Here is a 27,520-nt window from a genome sequence, read left to right as displayed (position 1 = left end):
AACGTTTTAACATGGAATTTAAATTTAATATAAGTTAGAAGAGCAAAAAAACATTCGTTGGCATTGATTTGTTTTTCAAAAACATCCGGAACAATATATTATAGATACTTAAAACTATTGCAATATTTCTGAAGGAACATTAAAGGTTAAATCAGATTTTCAATAGCCTTTAGTGTTGTTGTTCGGACAGACCGACCAACAGACAAAAGCACAAAAATAAGCGTCTTTTATTCGGATGGGTGCACTAAACAAAAAATAAATAAAATCTGATTATTAAAAAAATTTTGAGGGAACTGATTAGTACCATGCCGTGCTGCTAATACTTACGCTACTGCACAAAAGTCGCTGCATAAAAAGTCCATTTTAAAAATATATGATAGATCTATATATCATAATATTTATATACAAAGTGCATTATTAGCCTTTATAAACAAATATAAATGTTTTCTCTTGATTTTAGCAGACAGTTTACCAGAGAAAACACCTTTAACTAATATTTATATTTGTTGTGAACATTTTTGTATATTTTATAAATATATTTGACCTTGTGATACCGAAAAGACACTAAATATTGCTTTTCTCTGTTAACATATTGTAACATTACCTTCATTAAATTTAAGTAATTGTTTTAGAATTGGTGAATTTTTATGAACAAATCGCTTGCATAATTAATTTTATAAATAAAACGGTTTGCTTTAAGAAAACTAAAAGTAGCCGTTGCACCTAAACTTTTCAAGCCGCATCTCATGGTGAAATAATATTTTTCATTTTTCTTCTAGTTTTCGAGATATGAGTGTGACAGACGGACAGACGGACATTTTGCACAAATCTAATAGTCGTTTTTGACCTTCGGGGGCCGCTAAAAAACAACGCATTTTGTAGGAGAACAGAGAAACTTTATGCGCCAAACGACGGTCAGTTTTAGGCTTGGTTGAGATGCCTGACGAATTCCAATCAAGAAGAACATTGACGAATTAAGAACGCCGAAGCTCACGACCAGAACCTCGGATATAGGATTCAAAACGAGTTTATTGACCTGATGGCATATGTTCCCCACATCATTGACTGCACGACTGCACAAAGAGCAGAGTGCTTGTACATACTTACGTACTTTAACTCCTTCACCGTTCGTTTCGGACAATCCCATTAGCGTGACTTGGTACGATAATCTACCCTTACGGCTCAAGGCCCCGCATTTGACGGTCGCCCAGGGCCCCGCGCATTGCTAATGCCGCCTCTACCCATGCATGTATGTGGCAGATATACCTGCAGCAGGAGGAAAAATTTCCCTTACCTTCGACCACGAAGTAAGAGCTAAATCCTAAAAAAAATGTGTGGTTTTGCATTTATAATCATTGATAGAAAACTGTATACGTCAAATACTAAATAAGTAAACTTGAAACATTGAACAAACCAGACCTGCTACTGATGTACTTTTATTTCATCAGACTTTAAAACATTTGTTCAATTGAAAGTTAGGGATGTCAAATTGTAAAATCTAAAAAGTATATGAAAAATTTGGTTTCCGCTTTTCATTTTTTTTGTCCAAAATGTTGTAGATGTTATTTCATGAGTGACTTTAAAAGGTTACACCGGGTCTTGCCTTGACCTGTAGGATGAGATATAATACGATAGTATAGGCAAGCTATATATTTTAAAACTAAATTATATATATATATATATATATATATATATATATATATATATATATCTGTGGCATTTTACGTCTCGAGAGACGATCTTTTCCCTTTGCAACTTCTTGTGTGACTAAAGAGGCCAATCCTTGATACACAGCTGCGATCGCAGGTTGGGCATATATAATCACCAGGCGCCGTTGCATTTTCACCCTTCTTTCTGCTTCTGTTGTGTATGACATCTGCAATCTCTGACCCTTCCTTTATGCTCTCTCTCCATGTGGATCTGTCCAGTGCCACCTCTTCCCAGTTGCCAGTGTCGATTTTGAAGAGCTTCATGTCGCGTTTGCATACATCCGTATAACGTAAAAGTGGGCGACCAGCGGCTCTCCTGCCTTCTATTAGATCGCCATACAGGATGTCCTGTGGAAGTCGACCTACTGGCATTCTACGAACGTGGCCAAGCCAGCCAAGGCGTCTGCTGCTGATAACAGAGCGGATGTCCTGGCATCCTGCTCTATGTAGCACTTCCTCATTGGTTATCTTATCTTGCCACCTTATTTTAAAGATCCGCCTTAGGCATCGGAGGTGGAAGACATTCAGCTTTTTTTCCTGCCATGAGTAGGTTGACCATGTTTTACTTCCGTACAGCAAGGTGCTCAACACACAGGTCCGGTAGACTAGGGCTTTAGTACTGCTAGTCAGCAATATGTTGTCCCAGACTCTTTTCTGCAACCGTGACATGGTGGCCATTGCCTTGGCTATCCTGTTGTTTATGTCTTTATCCAGTAGAGTGTTGTTGGATATGATGGAGCCAAGGTAACAAAAGTGATCAACAATTTCTAGTGGTTGGCCATTAATGCTTACTTGAGGTGCAGTGTTTGTGTTTTGGACAAGTATCTTAGTCTTGCTTTGACTGATGTTTAAGCCGAACTTCTGGCAAGCAGCAGATAGTTTGTCAACCATGGACTGTAGCTGAATATCAGAATCAGCCACAATAGCTGCATCATCAGCATACAGGAGTTCCCTGACGAGTAGCTTCCTAACCTTGGTTTTTGCCCGCAGCCATGATACATTAAATAGTTTTCCAGAGGATCTTGTATGGAGAAACACACCTTCGTTTATGTCGCTGTACGCATAATGCAGTAGACAGGAGAAGAATATGCCAAACAGAGTAGGTGCGAGCACACATCCCTGCTTGACACCACTGCAAACCTCAAAAGGTGCTGATTGAGCTCCATTGAATTTGACAGTACATTTAGTTTCCTCGTGAAAACACTCAATTAACTTCAGTAGTTTGGGAGGGCAACCTATTTTCCTCAGGAGTTTGAAAAGGCCACTTCTGCTGACCATGTCAAAAGCTTTAGTCAAATCAACAAAGACAATGTAAAGGGGTCTGTCTCTCTCTCTGAATTTCTCCTGCAGTAGTCGTAGAGAAGATATCATGTCTATAGTGGATCTACCGCTCCTGAATCCACACTGAGACTCTGGGTAGACTCTGGAAGCTATCACTTGCAGCCTGGATAGTGCCACTCTAGCAAAGATTTTGCCCACTATACTGAGGAGAGAGATACCCCTATAGTTGTTGCAGTCACTCCGATCCCCTTTGTTCTTGTATATTGTGACTATAGTTGCGTCACGCATGTCCTGTGGGACATGACCTGTTTCCCAACAGCGGCAGAGGAGAATATAGAGTTCAAGGAGCAGGAGTGATTCGTTGACTTTCACTACTTCCACTGGGATACCATCACTCCCAGGAGATTTTCTATTTTTTTTAAGCAGTTAATTGCTTTTTTGAGGTCACTAAGGCTTGGAAGCTCATCTAGGCATTCCAGTACTGGAAGATCTGGTAGAGAAGCCAGGGCGACATCGTCTACTGTATTCTGTGTGGCATAGACTTCGAGGCAGTGTTCTGTCCATCGTTCTAGCTGCTTGGATTGATCTGTAATTTTTTCTCCTGATTTGGATAGAAGGGGGGCAGGCTTAGACACTGTTGGACTCCAAAAGTTGTTAGCACATTTTCTAGCCATTTGTTTCGCCTTTTTATTAGCACTTTTGAAGGCCTCCAAAGATTTTGGATTAGGCTTTGTCTTGTGAGCGAGGTGTGCAGATCGTTTTTTCTCGATGCAAGGTTCCATATGTGCTAGATTCGCCTCAAACCAGTCTACATTTTTGTGTTTTTGAGGCCCAAAGGCGGTGATTGCCGAACTGTAGATTACGACTCTTAATTTCTCCCATCTGATAGAGATGTCTTCTTCATCACTTAACGAGGGGATTGAACTGTTCAGGAGCTCGCCAAGGAGTGCACACTTCTCTGGGTCACCTACATGGTTGACGTTAATTCGCCTAGTTCTGGGTTAAGTGGAAGTGTAAGCCTTCTTGAGAAGTAGTTTGATTTTGCTTAGCACTAGTGAATGGTCTGAGTTGCAGTCCGCACTATGGTATGAACGGGTGTGGGTGACACTTTTCAGATCCATCCTTCGGGTGATGCAGAGGTCAAGCTGGTGCCACCTTTTTGAGCGTGGGTGCTGCCAAGAGACTTTATGGCGTTCCTTGCCAGAGAAGAATGTATTTGTTATACACAGTTCATGAGAGCTACAGAACTCGAGTAGCCTTTGGCCATTGTCATTTATTTTGCCAACACCATGAGGTCCCAAGCATTTTGGCCATGCATCATTTCCATCACCAAACGGGCATTAAAGTCTCCATTTATATAGAGGTGCTCGGATATATGCATACATATATGTATATATATATATATATATATATATATATATATATATATATATATATATATATATATATATATATATATATATATATATATATACATATATGTATGCATATATATCACATACACATATATATTGTTGCAACTCTAGGGTAGGCACTCAACGAAAAGGCAAGCAACTCAACACAGTTTAACAGGAAATAAATAGTTGTGTTTATTCACTAGGGTAAACACATAACATGCTTCAGCTTCCTCAGAGTCTTACTACTAAGTATACCAGTCCTTTGCTACTTAACCCGAATGTGGACCAACGACAGCCTTCCCCGCTTCGCTCCAGGTCCCTACTACAACCTTTAGGCAGCACAAAAGTTGGCCTCTTAGTTTCCCAAACATTCTGACTCTTTACAATCCCTGATGCACTGTTCTTCTCTCCATTCTAGTGTCTTCCTGTTTACGTTCAACAGTGCGTAAGTGCGCATCTCAAGCACTGGTGCAAGGCAGGGTTACAACAATATATATATATATATATATATATATATATATATATATATATATATATATATATATATATATATATATATATATATATATTGTTATAATCCTGGTGGTGGCACAGATGGGGGTAGTGGTGTGAGTGTAGTCAGCCGACGCAAATCGCCCCAGGCCAGCGCTAGACGAGCGGTCAACCGTGACGAGTTACAACGGTCAGCCGAGACGAATGTCAACACGGCGGTTCGGGAAGGATCGACGGCGGTCCGGGAAGGATCGACGTCGTGAACAGAGCTCAGGAGCGTCACGAGAGTTGTAGTCATCGGACCACCTAGAAACGTCGAGCGGCGTTCTGTCCGGTTCGAGAAGGCCAGTAGGGACCCTATATAAGAGCGGAGGTGTCGCAGTCAAGACGGTTCACGGCAGGGGTTCAGAGCCCGGTTCACTACAGTCCGGTCGACTACAGCACAGTTCAGCGGTGTGGTTCTGTACGGAGCATTACGACGGTTCAGTGCGGAGTACTGTCAAGTACAGTTGAGACGGCTGGCGTCTTGATCTTGGTCTGCGATCGAGTCCGACACAACGAGCCTAGTGTGTGAAGTCAGTCCTGAACTGTTGAACCCAGTGCAAGCCCGGAACGAGACGGAGAGGCCAGTGCAAGAGTTGATACTGCGGAACGGTGTTATCGGAGAGATATTTGTACAGTGTACGTGTTGCCAATTGTACAGTATTGGCTGTTATTTATTCAACTATTAAAGTGTTACGTTAATTTGGAGCCCTGAGTTGTCAAGTTCTTTAAGTTGGTGGTGTATGGTGCAGTCTGCAGAGAGCCTGGATAGTGAGATTCGTAACAATATATATATATATATAATATAACGGATTTATTAGCGGCCCCGGAAAATGGAAAAGACACTATTAGTTTTTGTGCGAAATGTCTGTCCGTCTGTCCCGTTTAGATCTCGTAAACTAGAAAAGATATTGAAAATCCGACATACAATATTTTAGACCATTCAAAGTTCTGATGCAACGGCTACTTTTTTTTTTCTGAAAGCGACAAGTCTAATTTTTAAAATCAGTTATGCAAGCAGTTTTTTAAACAGAAAAAGCTAATTAGTATGCATTATAAGTTATACCCAATTTAAAACGAATAGTAATCTTTTAAACTTCATTTTCATAATTATTTTTTTTTACGAAGTATCGCAAAATTTGGCCAGGTTCACACCCAACTTTACATTCACTTTAACGTATCCTTTGACCTGCGAGACCGTTGGGGCACTACACAAGATCTGTTAACCTTCTTTCTCCATTCTTATTTCTCATTTGTCTTTGATATAATTTCATTCAGATGTTCTTTCTGAAAATATTGAAGCCTGGGTGGACCACTTCGGGGGCCGATTTTGAATTTGTGTTTCCACACAAACTGTCTTTTGTAACCTTGTTCTTATTTATTTACTGCAGACATGATGATAACGTTGACATTCAGATCTAGCCTGCTGGCACTATCTCCGCCTCTGTCTTCACTTTCCTACAAAGTTCAATGGCGCCTCCTATGCCTTCTCTATCGCTGCTATCGTCCCGAGACATGACGTTAAACTGCGCTCCTCTTTCCTTAGCACTTTTGGAGCTCAAAAGTGCCCTACTTCTTTTCTATCATTGTGTCTGCCTCCTCTTTTCCTCAGTCTGCCTTCATTGATCATCACTCTGTCTCCTTATCTCTAAATATCTCACTACGTCCTAGACCAGTCCGTTTGCAGTGGACTGCGACGGGTAAGGGGGGATGAAGAGATCCTGGTGTTTGAGTGGTGGCTATCTGAGGATAAACCACCACAACACAATACTTTGGCTCCAAGTTCCCCTAGACCTGAGGCCCAGATGGCCCGCTCTGGGTCATTCGGCTGGTCATGCCGAGCTACCAGCATAGGTCTGGAGGGCGGTGGCTGGAGGGTCAATCAGGGAGCTGCTGTATCGGACACATGTCCCAGATTTAAGTCTGGGCAAGAGACGCCGTATTGAGGCAAAAAAGGAGGAGGCCACAAAAAGCTGTACTACCTGGCCATCATTTTTGGTGGTCAGGTGCACAGAGGAGGGGAAAAGTCTGACAAAGCTGAGCCCTTTCATTATCTATAAGGGACTCAAGTCAGTAGTGGGAGAGCCCACGAGTGTGTCTAAGCTACACAAATCAATGGAACTTCTTGTAGAAGTAGATGGCAAGACACACTCTGATGGGCCTTTAAAATGCAGAAGACTCTGTGATCTCCAAGTGGAAGTCATGCCACACAAGAGTCTGAACACCAGCAGAGGTGTAATCAGCTCTAGGGACCTACTGGAATGTTCCGAGAAGGAAATAGTGGAGGGCATTGAAGGAGTCACCCATGCCCGGCGCATTACCAGGCGCAAAGATGGTGAGGAGGTCAAAACCGCCACTATTATCCTCACATTCGGAACTAGGACACCGCCAGAGTATGTGAAGGCAGGATACCTACGAGTTTCAGTGAGGCCCTACATACCTAACCCCATGAGGTGCTTCAAGTGCCAGGGTTATGGACACGGCGCGGCAGTCTGCAAGAGGAACACTGTGTGTGCCAGATGTGCTGGAGAGGGTCATGAGGACAAGGGCTGCACAGCCCAGTTCAAGTGCCCAAACTGTCAAGCTGGCCACTCAGCCTACTCCAAGGACTGCCCTGTGTGGAAACAGGAGGTTGCCGTGCAGGAGTACAAGGCAAGAAATGGATGTACCTTCAGCCAGGCGAAATCGGCTGTACTGGCCCTAACCAATGGCAAATTCGGCTTGACAAAGACCTACGCCCAGGCTGTTGCTAAGATAGGAAGATCCATAGCCACACAGACGGACACATTGACCCCACCACCCCCTCCTCCTCCTCCAACTCAGAAGAAACACCGCCAAAGAACACACCTCTGAAGAAACAAGAAAGCCCTGTTGTCATGCTAAAGAACAGGTTCTCTGTGCTCGCTGATGAGAGCATGGAGACTGAGCAGCATGTCAAAACCAATACTCTGGGAGAACCCGGAGACATCATGTCTGACACAGGTTCTCCTCAGAGAACCCAGCCAGACACCCCAACCTCTACCTAAGGGGAGAAATCAAAGCGGAGAGGATGCCCGAGGCGAGAGAGGAGGAAATGACCTCCGCTCTAAACAGAGGGATCTCCCCTCTCCAGAGAGAAAGACTTCCCCCAAAAGGGGGTTGTCCTCCTCTCCATCCAAACCCAAGAATAAAAATACCAAGGTCACTGGAATAAAGGGAAACCCCTCCGGGGGCCTCCCAAGGCCAAATAGCTCCAAGTAGGTCATCTAGAATAAGCCATGGATTCCAGAATTGTACAGTGGAATTGTAGAGGCCTCAAGGCCAATTACGAGGAAATGCAGCTACCGTTGGACTCTGACACTACTGAAGCTGTCTGCTTACAGGAAACATTTCTGAAAGATTGCATCAGCTTCCGAAGCTACCGTGCTTATAGCAAGAATGCTGAGGATGCAGAAAGAGCATCAGGTGGAGTCTGTATCCTTGTAAAGGATAGCATCCCCCATGAGAGGGTAGAACTACAGACCACACTACAGGCCGTAGCAGCTAGGATAACCCTTCACAAGGTTATCACTTGCTGCAGCCTGTATCTACCACCAGGCGCTCCATTAAACCGAACAGACATGGAGGACCTATTGAAACAACTCCCCCGGCCTTATTTAATCCTTGGGGATTTCAATGCCCATAACACCATATGGGGATCCAACAATACAGACACAAGAGGTCGAATGCTGGAGGATATCTTCCTCCAACATGATTTATGCATACTTAATGATGCATCACCGACCTACTTGCACCCAGGAACTGGATCACTCACATGCATTGACCTCACCGTATGCGTCCCCGGACTTCTGGACGATTTTAAATGGTCAGTTAGCAATGATCTACGGGGAAGTGATCACTTCCCAATCATCATTACTAACAATCTCCCTTCATTGGGACGACCTTAGCGGTGGAAACTGAATAAGGCCGATTGGGAACAATTCCAAAAAAGATGCTCCGAGGATATCACAGAAAATATCCTCCATAAACAGAACCCAGCTGATACCTTTGCTAGCAAGCTACTAAGTATAGCCAGGAAAGTTGTACCCCTAACCTCTGCAAATCCAAAACGGCCTAGCAAACCATGGTTTGATACAGCTTGCAAAAGTGCAATTGGCTATAGGAAAAAAAAACTGGCTGTATTTATAAAGAATCCTTCCCAGGAAAACCTAAAGCTATTCAGGATAGCTAGAGCAAAGGCTAGACAAACCATACGGTCAGCCAAAAGGAATTCCTGGAGAAGTTTTGTCGGCAGTCTGGATGCCAAAACTTCTGCTAGAGCGGTTTGGAAGGCAGTAAGGCAAATCAAAGGGAAAGAATCAAATGCAATAGGGCATTTGAAAAACCAAGGACGAACTGTCACGTCCCCCAGAGAAATAGTTGACTGCCTTGCATCCTCAATAGCAGAAAAATCATCCACTGCACACTACACGCCAGAGTACCAAAAAGTCAAAACCAGGGAGGAAAGACACCCCATTGATTTCATGTCAGAGAACAATGAAGACTACAACAAACCGTTCTCGCTTGAGGAACTGAGGGAATCGCTGGACAAGTCACATGACACAGCGCCTGGAGAAGACGAAATCCATTACCAGTTCCTCAAGCACCTTCCCGAACCCTCATTGGCAGTCTTGCTAGGGGTCTATAACTGTGTGTGGCAAACAGGCGCTTTCCCAAACAGCTGGAGGAAAGCCACAGTTATACCGATACCTAAACCGGGAAGAGACGGCTCTGACCCAGCTAACTATTGACCAATAGCACTAACAAGCTGCATCTGCAAAACAATGGAGAGAATGATTAACAGTAGGCTGGTCTGGTACCTGGAAAGGAATAAAGTGATCTCCAACTACCAGTGCGGATTCCGGCAGGGGCGGACAACAACTGACCACCTGGTAAGGCTGGAAGCTTATATTAGAAATGCATTACTCAGAAGAGAACATCTAGTAGCTGTATTCTTCGATATAGTAAAGGCCTATGACACAACCTGGAAACATGGCATTCTACGTGACCTGGCGCTTATGGGGCTTAAGGGACACCTCCCCCGTTTTGTGGAGGAATTCCTGAAAGATCGAAAATTTCAGGTTCGAGTGGGCAACTCCGCTTCTGACACTCATGACCAGGAAATGGGTGTACCCCAGGGCAGCATTCTGTCAGTCACTCTGTTCAACATTAAAATAAATAGCATCATAAATGCGCTGTCCCCTGGCATAGAGTGCTCTTTGTATGTTGATGACTTTGTCATTTTTACTTATGGGAAAAACATGAACACCTTAGAAAGAAAATTACAGTTATGTTTAAACAAAATTCAGGGTTGGGCAAACTATAATGGTTTCAAATTCTCAGACTCCAAAACAGTTAGTATGCATTTTTGTAATCTAAGGGAACTCCACCCAGACCCTGATTTATTTATACACAAAAAGAAGATCCCTGTCGTGAAAACTACAAAATTTTTAGGCCTCACCTTAGATTCCAAATTTAATTTTCTCCCCCACATTAAGGAACTTAAGAAGAAATGCCAAAAGTCATTAAACATACTTAGAGTACTCAGCCATACGGATGGGGAGCTGACAGAGATACCTTGCTGCTGCTTTATCGGAGTCTAATTCGATCCAAGCTAGACTACGGATCCATAATATATGGAGCAGCAAGGAAGTCGTACGTAAAAATACTGTAACCAACACAAATGCTGGCCTGCGTCTCTGTCTCGGCGCGTTTCGTACATCACCTATCCCAAGTCTCCATGTGGAGGCTGGAGAACTCCCCATGGATATAAGAATAAAAAGCTTGCAATGCAGTATATAGTCAAGCTAAAATCCAACCCCACGAACCCTGCTTTTGACTCCATATTTAACCCCACAGAGGTAGAATTATACAATCGAAGGCCTAACGTCATACAGCCGTTGGGCCTTCGAATGAGAGAACCCATCCAAAATTTAACCCCACCCATTGACCAAATCTCTAAAATAGAAACCCCTCAGAATCCTCCTTGGCTAATGAATAAACCCAAATTAAATTTATCCCTCCTCAATTTCAAAAAAGAAAATACAGACCCAAGCATACTACAAGTCCACTTTAGGGAACTGCAGGAGAGCTACGGAGATTGTGGCACCATCTACACAGACGGATCCAAAATGGAGGGAAAGGTCGCGTGTGCCTGCTCCTTTCGGAACAAAACAATCTCCCGTAGACTCCCCGATGGCTGCTCCATCTTTACGGCCGAATTGCACGCAATATCGCTTGCACTTATGGCCGTAAAAGCATCAGAAAGGAGGAAATTTATAATCTGCTCTGACTCCAAATCTGCATTGCAAGCTTTGGGGCGGATGAAGACTGACATCCCATTGGTACATTAGAGCCTGAAGCTGTTGGACCAAATAACAGCCGACCGTAGGGATGTCACCTTCATCTGGGTCCCCTCCCATGTTGGCATTGAGGGAAACGAAGCCGCAGACAGAGAAGCAAAGAGAGCCCTAAATCATGCGGTGTCAGGAACCCGAATTCCCTACTCGGACCTGAGACAAAGTATTGCCTCTGCCACCTATCGAGAGTGGCAGAACCGATGGGAGGCTGAGACTCACAGTAAACTCAGGCAGATTGTGGCGGATGTCAGGTGGCGGCCCACATCTAAGGGTCTGACAAGGCGTGGTAGCACGACCATGTCCAGACTTAGGATTGGCCACACCTACATCACGCACTCTTTTGTACTGAAGAGAGAGGAGCCCCCACTTTGTGAGTACTGTGACTCTCGCCTCACCATGGAACATATCCTCGTTGATTGCCCCAGATACCAGGATGTCAGGGCGAAATATTTTAGAGCCACTAATTTAAAAGCACTATTTGATAATGTCGACCCTGGGAAGGTACTGGGCTTTATCCGGGAAGTGGGGCTATCTACGAAGATCTGATTTATGAATTTGTGAACATGCACTATTTACATTAGATTTTTACCAAATATTTAAATTTTTACTACCTTTACTATTTTAACTGTGAATAGACCTTGATTTTAATGATATGACTGTATAAAATCTGGCCCTTGTTGTTTAGAGAGAGAGTAGTCCTTAAGGGACTGCAGGCACGACATGGCCTAAATTGTGCCGATTTGCCTCAAATCAAAAATCAAATCAAATCTATCGCCGCTAGACCGCTACCACAGGGTCAGGGTACGTGTCTTTCTCCCAAAACTGTTGTCTTCCAATTCCATCACTTATTCTCAGACAACTTCCTGACCTGACCACCCACACAGAGCTCCTCAACTGTTCCTCACCTTGGTGACCTGTCCACTGCCGGAGATCTCTTCCATAACTCTAGTCGGATCGAACCAAGCTCCAGCCAGAGAAGTTCTGTTCTTCCTATTACTTAGCTGTCTCTCCTTGCTTATCTAAATAGTCAGACCACATCCAAGGCCGAAAAGGGCCCTGCGCGCTGAAGCAGTGTTATTACATTATTTAGTTGGTAACGGGAATGTTTCCATATTGCATCCTTGACCTAGTTTTGCCGATGTAGGACAAAATCTCTTTTAATCTTTCTTTTTTAATTTATTACTATAATCTAGATTTCATTGTATCGCTTCCACGTTTTGCTAAATCGTTTGCTATTCTTTTTTTTTTTCGTACTAAGGCTAACCTTTAGTATGAAAATCTTCAATATGTTACTAAATATTTTGGGTTTATTCTTAACTAGTCAACCGGTGGCGTAGCATACATTGTTATTTTGTAAGGCCGGTCTTAGGCCACTGCAACCTATGCGACCGCAGTGGGCTCCGCACTTTTATAGGACCTGTGATAATTCTAGGTGTATCAATTATTAGATTAAACCATTTTATAACTTATAACAGATTTCCCGCGTCGATTAACCAGGAGCTCCTGGAAATCTCCTGAAATTGCAAGATATTGGAAAAATTCCTGGAAATATCCGGAAATTAATTAAAATCTTTTGAAAACTAAAAAAAAAAAATTCCTGAAATATATAGACAGAAATTGTCATTTTGTGGTGTCATTCAATATAAAAAACTCCAATCCTACGTGCCATGAAAAAAAAAACGGCATTATGCAATACCCTTAATTGTGTAATCTGTTGAAAGAAGCTTCTCGCACCTCAAACTAATGAAGAATTACTTGAAGTCAACAATTCTTGTAGATAGATTAAAACATTTGGTAATTCTTGCTATTGAGCGTGATTTATGTAGGAAATAGAATTTCTATGATATACTGTATGACTTCGCTACACACAAGGCTCGTAAAGTAATTCTGTACGTAGTAAAGAATGAATAAAATGCAAAGACGAATTTATTTTCTAATACAAATTCCTAATTTTCATTTATTATCAGTATCGCTACCCAAAATCCGTTTCGCATAGGGCCCCACAACGGTTAAGTCCGGCCCTGCTATATATTGACGGGTGAATACAGAGTAGATTACTTGTTCTCTTTCCATGTCTTCCTGGTCACAATGGTTAAGTCCGGCCCTGCTATTAGTGACGTGTGAATACTACTTGTTCTCCCCCCCCCTCTTTTTTCCCCTCTTTAATTACGTAGGGTAACTCTAGTCCGTCGACTAGCAAAAATAAAAGAGTGATCTTGAGCCATGAAGAGAATTATATTTATAGATGGATTGTAAGCAGTTTCTATTGTTAGCATACATTTTTTCATGGTTGTGGGTTACCAGGTTGTAGGTTAGGAGACTAAAGGGTAACCAGGCTAAAGGGTTGTCAGACTTAAGGGTTACCAAGCTGTAGGTTAGGAGACTAAAGGGTAACCAGGCTAAAGGGTTGTCAGACTGAAAGGTTACCAAGCTGTAGGTTAGCAAACTGAAAGGTTACAAGGCTTAAATGTTACAAGCTGTAAGTTACCAGACGAAAGAGCTACCAGGCTGTAGGTTACCAGACTAAAGGGTTACCAGACGAAAGGGTTACTAGGCTGTACATTTTGGAGCACTAATAACGGTTACCTGTTGTTGTTGTTGTTTTTTCCTTAGTTCTATTATTAAACTGCTATAGTCGACATTTACTAGATTACAACAAAATTCTAAAGCATTAGTAAGTTACCTTACAAACGAACTGTTAATCTTCTATGGGTTCTTCACCGCTATGCTGTTCATAACGAGGATATTGTTCATCTTGAGCATCTCTGGCTTCTCTTTCGGTATCGCTCTCCCATCCAAATGACATGAAGGGGCTTCCAGCAACTGAAAGTCTCGGCATGATTGCTGTAACAATTTGATCATATTTGTCTATGATTGTAACGATTAAAAGAACATTTTTTCTTCTTTAAAGTGGACATTACTAAATATAAATTTGGCTAGAAACTAAATCTAGATCTAGATCCAACATTTGTTTAAAAGAACAATCGCGTACTGGAATTTCCGAATGATTCAAGAGTAAAATAAATTAATTTTCAGGATGAGTTTGCGCATTCTTTTCTAAGTCTAGATCCAAGTGCTTATCATGGAATTAAAAAGTGTACTAAATCTATACACTCGCCTAACCAGGATTCTTTCTCGGGCAGAAGGGGGAAGAGGGTGGGGTAAATTTTTTAAACATTTAAATCTAACATTCATTGATTTTTAAGTTACATAAAGGATATATCGTCTTTTTTTTTCAGTTTTAAAAATGTATTCAAAATTTTAATAAAGAACTTGGTCTAGGCCTAGATCCAACATGGATTTTGAAAGACGTTCGAAAATTTCCGAATGTAAGGCTTTATTCATTGAACAGTTTAATAAACTCATTTAATCAGACTAAATAGATTGTAGTCTAGGGGTTGCGGTGGTTGAGGGGTTAAACTCTTGACTTTCAAACCTGGGGTCCTGGCTTCAAATCTCGGTCAAGACTGGAATTATGAATTACGGGATTTTTAGAGCGCCCCGAGTCCACCCAACTCTAATTGGTACTTGACTTATCCTGGGGAAAGTAAAGGCGGTTGGTCGTTGTGTTGGCCACATGACATCCTGCTCGTAAGCCATTGGCCATAGAAACAGATGACCTTAACATCATCTGCCCCAAAGATCGTAAGGTCTGAGAGGAAAACTTTACTTTTAGGAGGCTCAGTGGCTGAGCTGTAAAGCATTTGGCATTCGAGCAGGGTGATCCCAGATTTGAATTATGATGAAGATTGGGATTTTTCATTTCGGGATCTTTGGGCGCCTTTAAGTCCATCCAGTGGCAAATCTAATTGGTATCTGACATGAAAAAATGAAAAGTTAATGTATAATACAGTATAAAATCAATTAAAAGACCTCATACACAGTTAGCCATCGTTTTTTTTCTAAGTTATAAGTGCATGTATATATATATATATATATATATATACACTAGTCGACCGGCGGAGTAGCATACGCCGCTATCTTGCAGGGGCGACCTTAGGCCACTGCAACCTTTGCGACCGCAGTGGGCCCCGCACTTTCATAGGACCCTCACTTTCATAAGACCCGCGCTAATTAAGGTGTATAAATTATAACATTAAACCATTTTATTACTATAAAATTTATATATACATAAATTTTTATAACATAAAACAGATGCAAATTGCAAAATATATGAAAAAAAAAAGTCATTTTGGGATGTCATTCAATATGGAAAAAGTCAATCCTAAGCGCGATAAATAAAAACGGCATTATGCATTACCCGTAATTGTGTAATCAGGTGAAAGAATCTTCTCGCACCTCAAACTAATGAGGTCAACAATACTCAAGATAGATTGAAACATTTGGTAATTCTTGCTATTGAGCGGGATCTATGTAGGAAATATAATTTTTATGATAAACTGTATGACTTCGCTACACACAAGGCTCGTAAAGTAATTTTATACGTAGTAAAGAATGAATAAAATACAAAGACGAATTTATTTTCTAATACAAACTCTTAAATTTCACTTATTTTCCGCTTCCCTACCCAAACTTGACAGCGCAAAATCCGTTTCGCATAGGGCCCCACAATGGTTAAGTCCGGCCCTGCTTTTTAGTGACGGGTTAATATACATAATAGATTACTTGTTCTCTTTCCATAACTTTTTGGTCACATGGTCACAATGGTTAAGTCCGGCGCTGTTTAGTGTTTGTAAAATGTTTGTTTGTAAAATGTTTTACATGTTTCGGATGTTCCATCAGGGTTGAAGATAGTTTACTGCCTAATCCAAAACTTCCGCAGAACGAAGGGGGATCTGAGCGGGCAGGGTTTGATTTAGGGACTATCGATAAATACAAACGACAGTCCAGCACGCTAACCACACGACCAGGCAGCCATCTGTAGTGACGGGTGAAAACTACTTGTTCTTCCCCCCCCCCCTCTTTTTTTTCCGAGCCTTGCTCTCTGTCGCCTCGATAGTTACTATAGAGTAGATGACTTGTTCTCCCCCCTCTATTACGTGAGTTAGAAATAAAAAAAAAGAGTGATCTTTCTTGGTCACAACCGTCCGGCCCTGCTATTTTGTGACGAGTGAATACTACTTGTTGTTCCCCCTCTTGTTTTTTTGTGGGGTAACTATATCAGCAGAAATAAAAGAGTGATCTTTCCTTTACTTTATGTTCTTCTCGTCCAAACTGTTTAGCCATAAGGAGAATTATATATGTACTAGTCGACCGGCGGCATAGCATACGCAGCTATTTTGCAGGGCCGGTCTTAGGCCACTGCAACCTATGTGACCGAAGGATCTGCACTTTCATGGAACCCGCGCTAATTCAAGGTGTATAAATTATTAAATTAAACCATTTTATAACTTAAAACAGATTTCCCGCGCCCTTCTGTCGATTTACCCGGAGCTCCTGGAAATCTCCCAAAATCGCAAAATAAACGAAAAAGTCCTTAAAATATACGGAAATATATACACAAAAAATGTCATTCAATATGGAAAAGGCCAATCTTTTGCGCGTTATTATGCATCAGCCGTAATTGTGTAATCTCGTGAAAGAAGCTTTTCTCGCCTCAAACTAATGAAGAATTACTTAATGTCAACAATTCTCGTATATAGATTGAAACATTTGGTAATTTTTGCTATTGAGCGTGATCTATGTTGGAAATAGATGTAATGTATGACTTCGCTACATGCAAGGCTCGTAAAGTAATTCTGTACGTAGTAAAGGATGAATACAATGCAAAGACGAATTTATTTTCTAATACAAACTCTTAAATTTTCACTTATTATCCGTATCCGTACCCAAACTTGGCTCCGCGAAATCCGTTTCGCATAGGGCTCGACAATGGTTAAGTCCGGTTATGCTGTTTAGTGACGGATGAATACTACTTGCTCCTCGCCCCTCTTTTTTCTTTTTCGACTCTTAAATACGTCCGAGTTGCAAAAATAAAAGAGTGATCTTTCCATAGTGTACAAACTTCTGAGCGTGCTCTGTCGCCTCGATAGCTACTTACTTACTTAGACTTAGACTTAGGTCCTCCCGCGCCGTTCGGCGCATTAGGCGGCAAGCTGTCTCCATAATGATCTGTCACTGGCAATATCTGAAGCCTCCTCCCACCTGGTGTCCACTGTTCTGAGGTCCTCCATGAAGGTGTGTCGCCAGGTAATACGAGGACGTCCCTGTTTGCGTTTTCCACGTTTTGGCTTCCATGTTATCGCAACTCTTGGTGTGCGTAATTCATTTTGACGTAGAACATGTCCAGCAAACCTCATGCGACGATCGGTCACAACCTCACTAAGTGTTCGATTCCCAGTTCGGCATAGGATTTCCTTGTTTGAGATCCGGTCTGTGTAACTGACTAGCTACTACAGAGTAGATTACCCCAACCCCCCCCCCCCCCCCCACTTTTTTTTAACGTGAGGTAGAAATAAAAAAAAAAGAGTGATATTTCTTGTTTACAACGGTCCGGCCCTGCTATTTTGTGACTACGTTTAAACTGTCGCCGCTATTTTCCATGACCGGTCTTAGGCCACTGCAACCTATGCGACCGCAGTGGGCCCACACTTTCAAAGGATCCGCACTTTCATAGGACCCTCTCTAATTCAAGGTGTATACATTTTTGATTAAACCATTTTATTTTATAACTTAAAACAGATTTCCCGCGCCTTCCTGTCGATTTACCAGTAACTCCTGGAATTCTCCCGAAATCGCAAAATATTCGAAAAATTCATTAAAATATACGGAAATATATAAAAAAAAATTGTCATTTTGGGGTGTCATTCAATATGGAAAACAATTCTCAAAGATAGATTGAAACATTTGGTAATTTTTGCTATTGAGTGGGATCTATGTAGGAAACAGAATTATTATGAAATATACTGTATGAAATTGCTACACGCAGTGGGCCTCACTTTCAAAGGATCCGCACTTTCATAAGACCCGCACTAATTCAAGGTGTATACATTATTAAATTAAACCATTTTATAACTTAAAACAGATTTCCCGCGCCCTCCTGTCAATTTACCAGGAGCTCCTGGAAATCTCCCGAAACTGCAAAATATACGAAAAACTATGGTTAAAGACAGTTTGTCAGTTGATGGAATTATGTTTTAGTCATAAAAAAAACAACTCAGAGTTGTATGAACGTCGTACCGTTTGGAAGCATCATTGTAGAGATACACAGTAAAGTCACAAAGGTTATAAGAACAGCCTTCATTGGTGAATCAGAAGTGAGCAGCTCTATTTCAGTACACAGTTCTATTTCAGTACACAGGGTAAGTCTGAAATGGAAAACATAGTGTAGTTAATGTGGAAACTTAAACAAAGCAGCAAGGTTCTATGACATAGGAAGGATGGTGTGTGTATGATCACAACAAACACAGTACAGCAAATGTCAGCCTTTTTATGTTTTATTTCGTCTAGTTAACACAGTCTAGTTGTACCACCACATCATCAGCACAGTCTAGTTGTACCACTACATCATCAGCGCAGTCTAGTTGTACTACTACATCATCAGCGCAGTCTAGTTGTACCACTACATCATCAGCACAGTCTAGTGTACCACTACATCATCAGCGCAGTCTAGTTGTACCACTACATCATCAGCACAGTCTAGTTGTACCACTACATCATCAGCACAGTCTAGTTGTACCACTACATCATCAGCACAGTCTAATTGTACCACTACATCATCAGCGCAGTCTAGTTGTACCACTACATCATCAGCACAGTCTAGTTGTACCACTACATCATCAGCGCAGTCTAGTTGTACCACTACATCATCAGCGCAGTCTAGTTGTACCACTACATCATCAGCGCAGTCTAGTTGTACCACTACATCATCAGCACAGTCTAATTGTACCACTACATCATCAGCGCAGTCTAGTTGTACCACTACATCATCAGCACAGTCTAGTTGTACCACTACATCATCAGCACAGTCTAGTTGTACCACTACATCATCAGCGCAGTCTATTTGTACCACTACATCATCAGCACAGTCTAGTTGTACCACTACATCATCAGCACAGTCTAGTTGTACCACTACATCATCAGCACAGTCTAGTTGTACCACTACATCATCAGCAAAGTCTAGTTGTACCACTACATCATCAGCGCAGTCTAGTTGTACCACTACATCATCAGCGCAGTCTAGTTGTACCACTACATCATCAGCGTAGTCTAGTTGTGCCACTACATCATCAGCACAGTCTAATTGTACCACTACATCATCAGCGCAGTCTAGTTGTACCACTACATCATCAGCACAGTCTAGTTGTACCACTACATCATTAGCACAGTCTAGTTGTACCACTACATCATCAGCACAGCCTAGTTGTACCACTACATCATCAGCGCAGTCTAGTTGTACCACTACATCATCAGCACAGTCTAGTTGTACCACTGCATCATCAGCACAGTCTAGTAGTACCACTGCATCATCAGCACAGTCTAGTTGTACCACTACATCATCAGCACAGTCTAGTTGTACCACTACATCATCAGCACAGTCTAGTTGTACCACTACATCATCAGCACAGTCTAGTTGTACCACTACATCATCAGCGCAGTCTAGTTGTACCACTACATCATCAGCACAGTCTAGTTGTACCACTACATCATCAGCAAAGTCTAGTTGTACCACTACATCATCAGCACAGCCTAGTTGTACCACTACATCATCAGCGCAGTCTAGTTGTACCACTGCATCATCAGCACAGTCTAGTTGTACCACTGCATCATCAGCACAGTCTAGTAGTACCACTGCATCATCAGCACAGTCTAGTTGTACCACTACATCATCAGCGCAGTCTAGTTGTACCACTACATCATCAGCACAGTCTAGTCGTACCACTACATCATCAGCGCAGTCTAGTTGTACCACTACATCATCAGCACAGTCTAGTTGTACCACTACATCATCAGCGCAGTCTAGTTGTACCACTACATCATCAGCGCAGTCTAGTTGTACCACTACATCATCAGCACAGTCTAGTTGTACCACTACATCATCAGCGCAGTCTAGTTGTACCACTACGTACTTTACTTACCCAAATGGCTCAGTTTCTCCACAATGTCTGGTCACCTCGAGAATTGCATGTAGACTTCACATCACAGCAAGACTTTATAACTTTTTGTAATAAATTGACTCCAAAGAGAAGATAATTGCTGAACACAAAGGTTCATTGTCTCTAATTCAGCAGACAAATAAACGTCTCTAATAGAAATCACGTTTCAATTATCATTCTCGCCCAATATTCTTAGACCCACAACTGACAGGGGGAAAGGGCTGGGGGAGGGCTGGGTGGCGGTGTAGACGAGTAGTAGTAGTACAATCAAGAGAGTAGATTGGTTGTTTCGGGTAACTTGTGACGCCGGACTAATTACTTTACAGGTACCTATTACATAGTTACAGACCCAGACCATGTGGAAACTGACGCCGACAACATATTCACATATTTACAGACTCCGAGTACATATTTACTAACGCCAAGAATATAATTACTGACGCCAACCATAAAGTTACTGACCGAAAACACAGTAAAAGACGCCGACACCATAGTAATTGATGCCCACATCTTAGTTAAAACGTCATCGACTTCGCTCCTGACACCTTATTCATAGTTACTGACGCTGACCACATAGTAACTAACGCCAAAAACATAGTCAATGACTCCAACCCCATATTTTAGTTACTTACACAGACCACATAGTTACTTACACAGACCACATAGTTACTTACAACGACCACATAGTTACTTACACAGACCACATAGTTACTTACAACGACCACATAGTTACTTACAACGACCACATAGTTACTTACAACGACCACATAGTTACTTACACAGACCACATAGTTACTTACACAGACCACATAGTTACTTACAACGACCACATAGTTACTTACACAGACCACATAGTTACTTACACAGACCACATAGTTACTTACACAGACCACATAGTTACTTACACAGACCACATAGTTACTTACACAGACCACATAGTTACTTACAACGACCACATAGTTACTTACAACGACCACATAGTTACTTACACAGACCACATAGTTACTTACACAGACCACATAGTTACTTACAACGACCACATAGTTACTTACACAGACCACATAGTTACTTACAACGACCACATAGTTACTTACAACGACCACATAGTTACTTACAACGACCACATAGTTACTTACAACGACCACATAGTTACTTACACAGACCACATAGTTACTTACAACGACCACATAGTTACTTACAACGACCACATAGTTACTTACAACGACCACATAGTTACTTACACAGACCACATAGTTACTTACAACGACCACATAGTTACTTACAACGACCACATAGTTACTTACACAGACCACATAGTTACTTACACAGACCACATAGTTACTTACAACGACCACATAGTTACTTACACAGACCACATAGTTACTTACAACGACCACATAGTTACTTACAACGACCACATAGTTACTTACACAGACCACATAGTTACTTACACAGACCACATAGTTACTTACAACGACCACATAGTTACTTACACAGACCACATAGTTACTTACAACGACCACATAGTTACTTACAACGACCACATAGTTACTTACAACGACCACATAGTTACTTACAACGACCACATAGTTACTTACACAGACCACATAGTTACTTACAACGACCACATAGTTACTTACAACGACCACATAGTTACTTACAACGACCACATAGTTACTTACAACGACCACATAGTTACTTACAACGACCACATAGTTACTAACTCCAACAATATTATTACTGACGCCAACTCATATCTACTAACTCCTCCCACAGTTACTGACCATATAATTTCTGACGCAGACCAAATAGTTAATGACATCGATCTAATAGCTACTAACGTTAACAGTTAATGATTCCGGCCAGATCTTTTAGTTACTTACATCTTACCTATAGTTTCTGACGCCGACAACAAATTTACAATAATTACTGACGCTTACCATACAGCTATGGGGCTATTGATTTGGTCAGGTATAGCTTTGTTGTTTAAAGACAAACCTGATCCTTAAATCAATGAGCTTTAACTAATTGAACTGATCGTGTATTACAATAGTTTCCAGGCAAAGTTCATGATGAAGAACAAAGAAATATTTAGAAGCAGGTGGTTTGATCCAACTTTTGAAACTGGACCTAGAGACAGATGAACAGATCTAGACGATAGAGGATAGAACATATTAGGTTGTAAAAAATATACTTAAAAATATCATTAAAAAATGCATATCTATTTCACAGGATGTGACTCACAAAAAAAATGTAGAAATATTTATTAACTTAAAAAAAAGCTTTACCTGGGTTTTCAACCCAGGCCCAGGACATTCTGCGTGTTAGGCAGATGTAGTAATCACTACACTACGGAAACACATAGTTTCTTGGTTAAAAATCTAGATGTATGTCTCGAGCAGGGGTCGGCAACCTTTGGAGTCGGAAGAGCCAAAAATTACAATTTACAAAATTTAAAAGTTTTATAGAGCCACAAAGTTTTTTTCTAGCCAACTATAAATAGTACTCACACAATCAATTTTTAAATGAAAAAAAAATGAATCTATTTATTCATATATAAGTAGTGTTTTTCACAACAAATTATATAACATATATATGTATATATATATGGCAAACATTGGCAATATTTGATCATTATTTTTTTATTTCGGTGACAACTAAAGCAGTTAAACATAGACTTACAAGACTAACTTGTACTTCAATATCAAACAATTGAGCAAACAAATTCAATGGGAGCGATGGCTTTGGATGGTTTTAGAAAGTTTGGATACATTTGTTTTATTTTCTAACATGACTTCATTTGTTAGTTGGCTTCTTATTTTACTTTTAATTATATTCATGCAAGAGAACGCTTGCTCGCACGATATGTCGAGGTCGATCCAAAGATAGTCAGCACTCTAAAGTCCAACTTTTTCACATCAATGTAGCAATCTGGAAGATTATTCCATGCGCCAAATCAACTTGGGAATTTTTTTTTAAAGCTGTCCACTTTTGTTGCGTTACATTTCTGGACGTTCAACTCTTCCAACTTGCTCCACAAATCTTTACTTTTTAAATCGAGCAATTGCATTTCTAGAGATCCGGTATCAATTCCAAATTGATCAATGTGGATTTCGTTACTATTTGTGTTGAGATGGTGTACTAGGAATGCTAGAATGGTTTTATTGGTTTTGAACTGCTCAAATCTGTCAAGAAATTCATCATTGATTTTTTTAACTGTGCTGAAGTAATTCGTGTCAAAAGTTGCACTGATTTTATCACGATACATAAAAGACATAAAAAATGAAGTACCTAACCGCTCTGAATATCTTCTGCTAAAAGAATTTTTTTCAATACAAATTATACCAAAAACATTGACTGGGTTTCCCCTTCCTTGCAGTTTTAGATTCAACTCATTTAATTTCTCTGTTATATCCACCATAAAGTAAAATTTTTGCCACCATTTTTCATTCTCTAATTCAAGGGGATTAATGCCTTTACCATTTAGTAATGTATTTATTTCATTCAAGCACAAATCAAAACGTTTCAACCTTTGGAAAGCCACCTCACTTTATTGTGAAGAAGGAATACTGTGTCTCCATTTCGTTTAACAATTCTTTAAACTGACGATGGTAGAGTGCTTTTGACAAGATGCTGTTAACAATCTAGATTACCAAATATATTACCTCAACTATTTTGGTTGAAATCGTTTTGTTCCCAAATCACTTAATAACAGATTACACAGTGAAACATACGAATTTCATGGTTTATTTTGCTCATAAGAATCGTTGTTGCTCCTTTACTTTTTCCTGTCATATTTCTGGCTCCATCAGTTGCCATTTAAACGACTTCATTTAAATCGAACTTAATGTCTCGAATGTATTTTTGGACGGTATGCATTATATCTTCCATTCTAGTTTGTCCTGAGAGCGGTAGCAATCCTAGAAAATTTTTCTTTTGGACCTTGGGAAGACATATAACTGATAAAAAGGCCAACTTGTGCCATCTCTTTATATCGCAAGACTCATACATAGCAAGTATTAGCAAGTGATAAGACAGAAGAAAGATGAATATCTTCCACCTGCAAATACGTTACATTTGAAGACATTTTAGCTATGTTTCAAGATTTCTGGTTTGTTTTTCAGATGCACGTAGGAAGCAGTCTTTGACATACTCAGCATCTGTAAATGGTTTGCCTTTTTGTGCAATTTCTAGTGGTACTGCAAAGCCTGCCAGATTAACATTACTTGTAGATTGCTTCTAACTTTGAGAAGATAATCGCTTTTAACTCATTTACTTGTAAAAAACAAACTATACTTCACAGCCAAAGCACGTGGTCGAAAGCAAATTAAAAACTACATAGGCGGAGAGCTTCCGACAGACTGACAACAGTGACAACGAGTGAAATGGGGGAGGGGTGTGGTGAAAAGCGAGTACAAGTGTCTGACAGATTGAATCAGTGCCTAATTCTCGTTAAACGATTCAGAACTATTTAAAAAAAATGTTTCGATGAAATAAATAATATTTGCGTATGGCACTAAAGAGCCGCAGTTTCACATCCAAAGAGCCGCATATGGCTCGCGATCCGCAGGTTGCCGACCCCTGGTCTAGAGTAGCGTTAGAATTAAGTCAATCTAAGTCTAAGTCTGTCTATAATGTCTATTTCTATTCTAAGACTAAGACTATATCTAAGTCTAGATCTAGATCTATAATCTTGATATAGAATCTACCATATCTAGACTAAATCTCGTATATAGATCTATGTAGATCTGGCCTCTATTTATTGTAATTTAGATTCAGATTGTTGTCAAGTGTATAGCCTAAGTAATGAGGATGTGTGAAAGCTGTGCGGTAAAAAGTAGATCTAGTTGTTTTGTGTTGTTTTTTTTTACTTACAATTAAAACGAAGTTCGTATTAAAATTCTTTTTAGAAACAACATTCGAATCAGTTTTCTATTCCACGTTACAATTTTTCCACTTACTCACCCTTTTTCAGCGATAAATTATGGACGCGGTTTAAGTTTCTCCAACGGTGTCAGGGCTTTAAAAAGTAATGACAAAGACAAACACACACACACACACACAAATAGCCAGGATTTTTTATCGGGGAGGGGGGGGGGTTGGGGGAATGTTTATTTCTCCCCTCCCCAGCAAAAATTGTGTGTGTGTACACACAAACATAATTAATCTTTCTTACATTCTGACCCTTCATTCTTTTGGAAGACGTTTATTATACCCTACAAAAGGTTCTTCCTGGAGTAAGTTGAAAAATTGTAGACTGCCAGCAAGGGGGTCTTGGGGAGCGCTGTGAGCTCCCCCAGCGTCATGCACTATTTCCGGTATTGAAAGCAAACAAAATGTATATTCTGAGGTATCTACACTGTATTATCCTGCTATTAAAAAGTTTTATTTCAAAAACCTGATGTGCTATTCTTACTGACTTAGATCATCCAGCCTCGTTCGGCGCATTTGGCTGCTTCTACAAAACTCTGTCATTGGCAATGTCTGAAACCTCTTCCTACCTGAGGACCTCCATGATTGTGTGGTGTCAAGTTGTACTAGGACGTCCCTGTTTGCGCTTTCCTCGTAATGGCCTCCATGTCATCGCAACTCTTATTATGCGTAATTCATTTTGTCGGAGAAGATGTCCCGCAAACCTCAGGCGACGCTCTGTCACAACCTTACTAAGGGGTTGACTCCCAGTTTGGCATAGAATTTCCTTGATTGAGACCCGATCTCTATAACTGACTCCTAAAATCCGTCTTAGCCATCTTTATTGAGCCACACAGTCTTTTTCCATTTTGGCAGATGACTATTCACTGCACTTTATTAATGGAGCCCAGCCACTGGTAGAAATTAGTAACCTCTCTTTGCTACGCACTTGAAATTAGGTGACTGTACTTTGCTTTAGATTTTATATCGAAAAGGGAAGCGTTATCGTCAATATTCTTTTGGAGGGTTTTAAACTAAAAAATCCCTATAGTTTTTTTTTTTAACAAATTCAAAACCCCCTTGGCCTGGCTACGCTCATAGAATTTTGAAAGTCTAAATTTCTTTTTTTTTTTTTTTAAATTGAAGAGGTATTTCTTTAGCATAAAAACAGCTGGAAAGGGGGTTTAAACTAAAAACCCCTTTGGCTACGCTCATAGCATTTTTGAGTGCATAATTTGCTTTTTTTAATATTGAATATTGAAGAGGTATTTTTAGTTTCAAACCCGCTGAAGGGGGTTTAAACTCAAAACCCCTTTGGCTACGATCATAGAATTTTGAGTGTGTAATTCGCTTTTTTTATATTGAAGATGTGGTGTTAAGCTTAAAACCCCGCTGCAGGGGGGTTCTAAAGACAAAAACCCTTCTTGGATACGCTTATAGAATCTGATGACTGATGTATGGCTAGTCTTATATTGAAGTGGCGGTTTTATCGTAAATTTAGAAGGGGGTTTGAAATCAAAATCTTCCTTATCTATGTTCTTGAAATGTGGGTATTGTCGATTGCATTATTTTTTTGTTTGTTCTGTTTTATAGAAGGAGGGGGGGGGTTAACTGTAAAAACCCATGGTAGGGGGTTTTAAACTCAAAAACCCCTTGGCTGCACTGGTTCAAGTGATGATTTAATATTAAAATCTCACCCAAATTAATCAAAAGCAAAAATCAGTCACTAAATTCCGTCCCCGCCCCCTGCGGGTGGGATTTCATTTCGGGGACCTTATATATTTACAATATGTTAAGAATTTTAATTAACGCTAGCACGTTTAAACTTAAAAAAAACATTGTTAAGGGAGTTAGGGATATCCTGCAATTTGATCTGGGGCTCTTCGTAAACTCCATCATCATGACCGGCTTTGGACGTTTGACTAGATTCTCTGTACTATTATAATGTCAGGGACATTCGAGGCACGTATAGCGCACAAATATATGTAATCATGATCGTCGTAGGATTCTGAAAATAATATATCACTAATGACATGAGCGAAGGCGAATTGAAATGTCTTCTTAAAGAAACAAAGTTTTGAGTGGAAATCTGAAATGTCTCACTTTGAAAACGAAACGACATTTCTTGTTTAAATTATATTTTATATTCAAATATCAATGTATATATACAATGGAAATAGGCCTATATAGTTTTATCCTTGGAAAAATAAAATAAACAACCTTCGGCCTCCCCTCTCCCCTTTTTAGTCAGCACG

General features: G+C 40.6%; 1 protein-coding gene across 1 annotated transcript; it reads right to left on the bottom strand.

The window, feature by feature from the left end:
* Positions 1-1,423: 1,423 nt before the first annotated feature.
* Positions 1,424-22,670, bottom strand: LOC129927115 (uncharacterized). Its single transcript, XM_056034337.1, has 5 exons — positions 22,643-22,670; positions 20,337-22,104; positions 18,439-18,566; positions 13,982-14,142; positions 1,424-1,609 (listed from the first exon to the last, which is right to left on the bottom strand). Exons 1-2 carry the CDS (start codon positions 22,668-22,670, stop codon positions 20,975-20,977), a joined length of 1,158 nt encoding a protein of 385 aa, XP_055890312.1. The 3' UTR covers positions 1,424-1,609; positions 13,982-14,142; positions 18,439-18,566; positions 20,337-20,974.
* Positions 22,671-27,520: the final 4,850 nt, after the last annotated feature.

The sequence above is a fragment of the Biomphalaria glabrata genome, chromosome 7 (assembly GCF_947242115.1).
Source record: "Biomphalaria glabrata chromosome 7, xgBioGlab47.1, whole genome shotgun sequence".
NCBI lineage: Eukaryota > Metazoa > Mollusca > Gastropoda > Planorbidae > Biomphalaria > Biomphalaria glabrata.
This window is presented reverse-complemented; position numbering and strand designations above follow the sequence as displayed.

What these genes read in the sequence shown, in the direction of transcription:
- LOC129927115 (XM_056034337.1), bottom strand. Translation starts at nt 22,670, where the DNA reads ATGTCCTGGGCCTGGGTTGAAAACCCAG. An exon ending in GGCCTGGGTTGAAAACCCAG is followed by an intron (nt 22,105 to 22,642) that starts GTAAAGCTTTTT and finishes AGTAGATATGAG; the next exon opens with TTGGCGTCAGTAATAATATT.